This window comes from Lynx canadensis, chromosome D2 (assembly GCF_007474595.2).
Source record: "Lynx canadensis isolate LIC74 chromosome D2, mLynCan4.pri.v2, whole genome shotgun sequence".
Lineage (NCBI taxonomy): Eukaryota > Metazoa > Chordata > Mammalia > Carnivora > Felidae > Lynx > Lynx canadensis.
In genome coordinates this window covers 27,108,438-27,116,547 of record NC_044313.2, presented here as the reverse complement: position 1 = coordinate 27,116,547, position 8,110 = coordinate 27,108,438, and the positions used below count along the sequence as shown (strand labels likewise).

Genomic DNA, 8,110 nt, shown 5'->3' with positions numbered 1-8,110 from the left:
CACTCGGTGCCTCTAAAGTATGTTTTGGGGCGTCTGGGTGGCTCGGTCAATTAAGGGACCAACTTCAGGTCATGATCTCATGACCTGGTTTGTGAGGTGGAGCCCCGCCTACGACTCTGTGCTGACAGCTCAGAGCCTGGAGCCTGCTTGGGATTCTGTGTCTCCCTCTCTCTCTGCCCCTCCCTGCTTATGCTCGGTCTCTCTCTCAAAATTAAACATTAAAAAAATTTTTTTAAGTATATTTTAATTTTGATTTTTAGCAAATTCTTAGTTTGGGTGATAAATTGTTGATATAGTAAAGAGGTATGGTGCAAGGACTCAGGATTCAGATTGCTTGTGGTTGAAATCCCACCTTTACCTCCACCCAGTGAATAGCTGTGAGAGCTTGGTCAGTTTCCTTAATCTCTCTGTGCTTCATTTTCCGTATCTGTGCTAGGGGCTTGTTGCTGGGTGGGGGTTGGTGGGGGAGTTACACAGCAAGTGCCATAGAAGTATTAAACTGTTATTATTTTCCACTAGATTGTCAATTCCGTGAGGTTGGAGTTTTGTTTGGTTCAAGGCTATCTAGTCAGCTGGGCACTTAGTAGGTGCTCAATAAAAATTTCATGACTAACTGAATTAAGGAGTTGGGGTGAGAGAGAGGCTTGGGGGGGGAAGAAAAGCCTTGGGAGTATGACATGTTCACTTCAGGGCTCAGACTGGGAGATTCCTGAGTAAGGCTCTTGGCTTCTTGGGGCCTGGGGCATTGGGCCTACATCCCGACTCAACGAGCTTGCGTAGGGCTGACAAGGACGGACGCACTGAGACCCTTGGGTGCTCGGGAGCCTCATTCCCCCCCCCGCCCCCTCCCGCGAGACTCCCGTGGCTCCTCCCCTGGCAGGCGGGGTCGCGCCGCCGGGGCGTGAACGGGGCGGAGCCATGAGCTAGCCTGGTGGGGCGGTGTGGAGCCGCCTCTCAGGCCTGGCGTCGGCCCACCTCATCGACGGGGGACGGAAGTCTCAGCCCGGCTCTGTCTCCCCCGGGAACCCGGACCGAGCGCCGAGCCTCGCCCCACGGGGCGGCCAGGCCCGGGCGTGCTCCAGCACCGGCGGCACCATGAAGCGTATGGGGACTCTGCGCCAGCTTTCGGATCTCAGCCACTTTAGCGGCGCGGCCCGGCTCCGGGAGTTGCTGGCCGCGGACCCAGCCGTAAAAGTCCGCTGCAGCCCAGACGGCCGCCACCTGCTGCTCCTCCGATCCCCGGGGGCGCCGTGCCCACAGCTGCTGGTGGCGGTGCGTGGCTCCGACGCGGAGCTGGAGCGTGCCTGGCCCGCTGGCCACCCCTCACCGCTAGACGCCTTCTTCCTGCCTTGGCCGGCGCGACCGGCGCTGGTCCTGGTGTGGGAGAGTGGCCTAGCCGAGGTGTGGGGCGCCGGGGTGGGGCCTGGCTGGAGGCTGCTGAGGAGTACCGAGCTGTGTCCAGCCGGTGGAGCCTGTGTGGTGGCCGTAGCGGTGCTCCGAGGCCGCCTGGTGTGGTGCGAGGAGCGTCAGGCTGGCGCGGAGGGCCAGCTGGGACCGCCTGCTGCTTTCAGCCATTGCGTGTGCTTCCGAACCCTGGAGCCCAACGGAGAGGGCGGCACCAACCTGGGCCGCACACATGTCTTGCTGCACCACTGCCCCTCTTTTGGGCTGCTGGCCTCCCGCAAGGACCTCTTCCTGGTGCCCACTGCCACCACCTGGCCTGGTGTGGGTCATATTCTGCTCACTTGGAGCCCAGGCAAGGGCAAGGTGATGGTGGTTGCCCCATGTCTTGGCCTCTCCCACTGTAAGAGCCTGAATCCCGTACGAGGGGACACATGGGACTTCCGGACACTGCTCCGAGGCCTTCCTGGGCTGCTGTCCCCCATGAAGCCATTGACTGTACATACCTGGGCCCCAACTCCCCAGGGCCTGCTATTGCTTGACTTCAGGGGCACTGTGAGCCTGGTGCAGACCCATGGTGGTACCCGGACTGTAGGCACGCTGCAGGAGGCACCTGTAGGCCTGGCAGGGTCTGCAGCACTGGGAACATTTCATGGTACTCTGGCCTGTGTGCTGGGCTCCACGTTGGAACTGCTGGACATGGGCAGCGGGCAGCTGCTGGAGAGAAAGGTCCTAAGTACAGACCGAGTACATTTACTGGCACCCCCAGCCCCTGGCATGGAGGATGAGGAAGAGTTGGAGACCCGAGGGGGTCTTCGTTTGCTTTCAGCCTTGGGTTTGTTTCGAGTAGGCTGGGAAGCCCCACGGGGCCTTGAAGTGCCTTCAGCTGAAGACCTGGTGTTTGAGGAGGCCTGCGAGTACTACCAGCGGCGGAGCCTACGGGGTGCCCAGCTTACCCCAGAGGAACTGAAACACAACAGCATATTCCGGGCGCCTCAGGCCCTGGCCTCCATTCTCCAGGGACATGTGTCCCCATCTACACTAGTGACCACACTGAGGGCTGAGCTTCGAGATTACCGGGCCTTAGATCAGCTCAAAGCCCACCTGGTTGCTGGGGATGATGAGGAGGCTGGCTGGACTGAGCTGGCAGAGCACGAAGTGGCACGTTTGCTGAGGACCGAGTTGATGGGAGACCAGCTGGTCCAGCTCAACACTGTTTTCCAAGCCCTTCCTACAGCAGCCTGGGGTGCAGTCCTCAGGGCCCTGCAGCTCCAGCCAGATGGGAATGGCAGGCTGAGGTCCCATGCTCCCCCTGATGTGTGGAAGAAGGTACTGGGGGGTACTTCAGCTGGAAAGGAACCCCCCAATGGGATACTGCCCCTCTTTGAACTCCTGTGCCAGTGCCTCTGCCGGCTGGAGCCTCGATGGCTGCCACCCTTTGTGGAGTTGGCACAGCAGCAGGGTGGGCCGGGCTGGGGAGCAGGGGGCCCAGGGTTGCCCCTGTATCGCCGAGCCCTGGCAGTACTGGGTGAGGAGGAGACCAGGTCTGAGGCCCTGGAGCTGGAGCTGCTCTTGGGCAGTGGGCGGCCCAAAGCTGTGCTCCAAGCTGTGGGCCAGCTGGTGCAAAAGGAGCAGTGGCAGCGGGCCCTGGAGGCAGGCCTGGCCCTTGGCCCCTCCAGCCCCCTGCTTCGAAGCGAGATCTTCAAACTGCTGTTAGCCGAATTTGCCCGGCACCGCCGACTTGATGCTTATCTCCCCCACCTTCGCCGCCTATGCCCACCAGACCTAACTCCAGCAGAGCTCCTGCTTCTAATACGGACACACCTCCCAGATGAGTTGGAGCCCCCCACCCCATTCCCTAAGCCTGGGACAGAGCCCCCTCTCACTGTGGGGTTGCTCAGAGCCCTGCTGGAGCAGACTGGGGCTCAAGGACGGCCCTTGGGCCCGGTTCTAAGCCTGTATGAGGACATCCTATGCGACCCGGGCACTCCACCCCCCACCCCACCTCGGGGACCCATGACTACCCTCCAGACATCAGACCACCCAGTCTTGGAGGCCTGGGCACCATCTGGACAGGGCCTCTGTGTGACTGACACAGGCTAAAAATTATTTCTAGGACACAGCAGTCGGGAAGGTGCCTAGGAGTTGGCGGGGACCAGGGTGGGAGTTCTGCGTGCAATAATACTCTTCTCTTCTGGAACAATTAAAAAATATATACATAATATATATATGTATTAAATATTGTCTAAGCGTCTAAGACCCTTGGAATTTCCTAAGTGATAGCAGAGTCTTTTGTTATTCATAAGGAGCCTTTTTAGATCACACCTGCACATATGCTAATGAGGTAATTTAGGGTGGGGATACCCAGCCTAAGGATGGGACTGGTCACCTGAAAGACCCAAGTGATGAGAGGGTTGGCACTTTCAGCCCCATCCCCAACATCCTGGGAGGGGAGTGGGGCTAGAGATTGAAATCCATAAAAATCCTGAATGAGGAAATTTGGTAAAGCACATTAAGGTGCTGGGAGGGTGACTTACTCAGAGAGGGCCTGGGAGCTGCACACACACATACTCCCACCCTGTACTTTGCCCTATGCATCTCTTCCATCTGGCTATTCCTAAGTTATATCCTTTGCGTTTTGAGGAGTTTTATTCTTTTTTTTTTATGTTTATTTATTTTTGAGAGGCAGAGACAGAGCATGAGTGGGGGAGGGGCAGAGACAAAGGGAGACACAGAATCCAAAGCAGGCTCCAGGCTCTGAGCTGTTAGCACAGAGCCGGACATGGGGCTTGAACTCACGAAACGTGAGATCGTGTCCTGAGCCAAAGTCAGATGCTTAACCAACTCAGCCATCCAGGCACCCCTGAGTTGTATCCTTTGTAATAAACTAGTAAACGTAATTAAAGTATTGCCCTGAATTCTGTGAGCCATTGTAGCAAATTGTCAAACCAATTTATAGCATGGAAAGTACCAGTGACTTGCAACTGGCATTTGAAGTGGGGGCAGTCTTATGGGACTAAGCCCTTAATCTGTGGGTTCTGTGCTAACTCCAGGTAGTTAGTGTCAGAATTGAATTGACATGTAGGACACCCAATTGGAGTCCACAGAGAATTTGTTGTTGGTGTTGGAAAGCACTCTAGAAATATACACACAGTTTGTATGTTTTTGAATATCTGAGAGCTGTGGGTAATGGAGGGAGTGGTTGAATTTGAATTTGTTGGCTAAACTGGTCACTTCCATTAATGGAAGTAATTAACATTTATGAGTACTTAATATATGCCAGGCACTCTATTGGTCTTTAAAAAGTCCCTCATTTGGGGCATCTGGGTGGCTCAGTCAGTTGAGCATCTGACTCTTGATTTTAGTCCAGGTCATAGTCTCACAATTCCTGATATCGAGCCCCAGGTCAGGCTCTGCACTGACAGCATGAAGCCTGCTTGGGATTCTCTCTCTCCCTCTCTCTGCCCCTCCCCTGCTCACTTTCTTTCTCCCTCTTTCACTCTCTCTCTCAACATAGATAAACATTTTAAAAGTCCCTCATTTAATGCTTCTAATAACCTCATCAGAAAAGTACTAATAGTAACCCCATTTTACAAGTGAAGAAATAAAGGTTTAGAAAGATTACTTGACCAAGGTCAGTCAACTAGAAAGTAGCAACTCTAAGACTTGAATCACCTCACCATACAATCCAGTAGCTGCTACTTGCTTGGGCTTGAATGCACTTCTCATTTTTGGCTCAATGCTAGCTGTCTCACCTGTTGTGAGGACGGGGATCTGCAGAACTGTGCCCTTTCTTTCCCCAAGATTTCTGAAACCAAGTAGGAACTGTGATGGGCTCTGGGCCCATGCCTGTCTCCCCCAGGATTCCTGGAGCAGCCCCTGGTTGGGAGGAAGATTTGCCACAGACAACAGAGTTACCTGCAGAGCCCTTTGGCCTAGTAACAAGAGGCATTGAAGTGGGGTTGCTTGGAGGGCCCCACATTGGTGCTGACTCCCTAAGCAGAGAAACAAGAGCATCTCCAGCACAGATATCTGTTATCTGGATTTAGTCAGTAAGACCACCGCCCTAGAGGTCTTTGCCCCAACCCCACTTGAACCCAAGTGACCCCTCAGCCTGGTTCTGGGCTTAGGGTAGGCCCCTGGGTGCTGGGTGCTTACTCAACATCATTCCTGGGCCCCCAGCCATCCCTTGTCCAAGGCTTGGGACCAAGGTAAGGACTGCCATCAGCTTTGTCCTCAGCTGAGACCTACAGCTTAGATTCTGCTCTTAGGCTCATATGGGATTAAGGACGGTTCCCCAGTCTCTCTGGGAAGGGGTCAGCCCCTCAGGCTTATCCAGGGCTACTGATACTCTTCAGCTTCATGGAGGTCCTGAGGTGACGCATCTGCATGGCCAAGTCCTGAGATGGCTCCTCAGCCTCATTAAAGCCTAGGAATAATACCTTTGCCTCATCCAAGGACTTGGATGGCCTTTGTCCTAACCCTCAAGCAAGGTTGTCTACCAATATCAGGACTCAAGCTACTGGCCCTTAAGCCACTGCTCTTCCCAGAGGCCCAGAACTGGGGACTGGTCATCCTTGGCCTCTACTTCAGCCCCTTCCTGCTTGGGAGGGGCTCCTCCTCCTCTTCTACGTTTTGAAGCTGGACCCATTCTGGATCCCCAGAGAGAAGCTGGAAATGGACAAAAGCGGGAATCTGTTTTGTATTCACAATCCTGCTGACTCATGGTTGTTTCTTCTCAGCTTAAGATTTGGCTTGGGTATCCATGCTCAGAGGAGAAGGAATTATACTTAGTAGGCCCCTGGGGGTATGGACAGAAAAAGGGGACCAGATTTTTCATTGGAGTTGTATGACTCAAGGAAGTTCCTCAGGGCCACCCACAAGAAGAGCCTTCAGGTAGGGAACTACCCAGCCTGGAAACTCCTAGGGGAAAAGTAGGCTTAGATGGAAAATTTCACCTGCTCTTACAGACTGGGCACTTATTTGCTGTTGTCTTTGTTTATGCCCTACCTCCAGTGTAGGAGGGGCAAGTGATCCCAAACCATGTGTCAGGACTTTGGAGAATAGCTTAGGGATGTAGATATCATCGTGTGGGTTCTGGTGGAGTGTGTGAGAAGGTCATCAGAGAGACGACCCAGTGTGGTCTTCCTGAGTAAGAGGACTCTGAATAGGTACATGGAGATCCCAAGTCTGAGGTCTTTGGTGGGTAGGGAGTGTTCTAGGGCCAGAGATAGAGAAGATCCCTGAACAGGATGTTGGGACCTGGGGAAATGGGAGATCTAAGAGTGAAGTCTTTGATCTTGGGCATCTAGGTAAAGAGGGTAGTTCTAGGGCTAAAGGTTTTGAGCAGTGGACAAGGTCCCAGGTCCATAGCCCCTAGACAGGAGGAGGCAGGAGGGCCTGAGGTCCCTGGGTAGGTGAGGGATAGGACCCTAAACCAAGGGTAGGAGCATTTCCACAGGGATGCCTCACCTTTGGAGATCTCTGACATTCACTTGGCAGTAGCCCCTAGAAAGATTGAAGGTGAAGGTAAAGGTAGGCAAGACCAGAATGCAGTCTGGGCAAAGGAAAGAAAGCAAAGCCTCAGGCTCCTCTATCTGTTTATGTATGGGGACCAATCCCTTGTTCATCTCCCTACTGCCTACCCATATTCCCAGCCCCAGCCCCATACCTCCCCTCCCTCACCAGGGGATCCACTGTTTGAACACAGACTACAGGTTCTATGCCACCAATGACGGACCACAGGACTAGAGCGACCGTCGTCTTCTCCAGCCAACAAAAGCCAGAGACCAGAGCCCCACCCCTCCTTCTCCATGTGACCTGTAGGAAATTGGACCTCATGTCTAGGGTGAGCCAGTGTCCAAACCACTCCAGCTTTCCTCCCATATACTAGTCTAGCCCTAGGCCTGGTCCTGGCCACCTGTCACTGAGACTGTTAACAGTGGGTTCCAGGGGCACTTGGGTGGCTCACTTGGTTAGGCATCCAACTCTTGGTTTCAGCTTAGGTCACAATCTTACTATTGGTGAGTTCAAGCCCTGAGTTGTTGGGCTCTGCACTGACAGCGTGGAGCTTGCTTGGGATTCTACCTTTCCCTCTCTCTCCACCTCTCTCTCTCTCAAAATAAATAAATAAACTTAAAATTTAAAAAAAAAAAAAAAAAAAAAACAGTGGGTTTCAAGGTGGTGTCCCTGTCTCCTCAAATCTAACCTTGCTTGTCCAGAGTACTATAACAAGCAAATCTAATCAAGCTCAATATTCAATGTAAAGGCCAAACACATCTCTTTCTTCACAACTGGCCCTGCCTCTCCTTCCAGCCTTCTCTCCAGTCATTTCCTCCTCCCACTCTCTGAAGAATATATTATGCTTTGAACTATTTGTAGTTCCTTGAACTCACCAAATTCCCCTTCACTCTGTCTCGTGCTTACCAAGTTTTTCACTCTCTTCTCTGCCTCGCCTAAACCCTTTAACATATGCTTCGAATGTCACCCCATCTCCTAAGACTTCTCTACTTACCCCTGATAGATTTAGTTGCACCTTCTCCTGTTCCCCCACAGTTCTTGGTACATAATTCTAAAACAGCATTTATCAAACTATCTTGTGATTTCCTAGTTAATTGTTTGTCTCCCTGATTAGTATATAAGTTCCTAGAAGGCCAAGACCATGGTTATTTGTATTTTTGTATCCTCAGCATGCATCACAGTACCAGGG

At 53.1% G+C, this 8,110-nt stretch overlaps 1 protein-coding gene across 1 annotated transcript; it reads left to right on the top strand.

The window, feature by feature from the left end:
- The first annotated feature begins 938 nt into the window (after positions 1 to 938).
- On the top strand, positions 939 to 3,647 carry HPS6 (HPS6 biogenesis of lysosomal organelles complex 2 subunit 3). The gene has a single exon (XM_030335181.1). It carries the CDS (start codon positions 1,096 to 1,098, stop codon positions 3,502 to 3,504), a length of 2,409 nt encoding a protein of 802 aa, XP_030191041.1. The 5' UTR covers positions 939 to 1,095; the 3' UTR covers positions 3,505 to 3,647.
- The last annotated feature ends 4,463 nt before the right edge of the window (positions 3,648 to 8,110 follow it).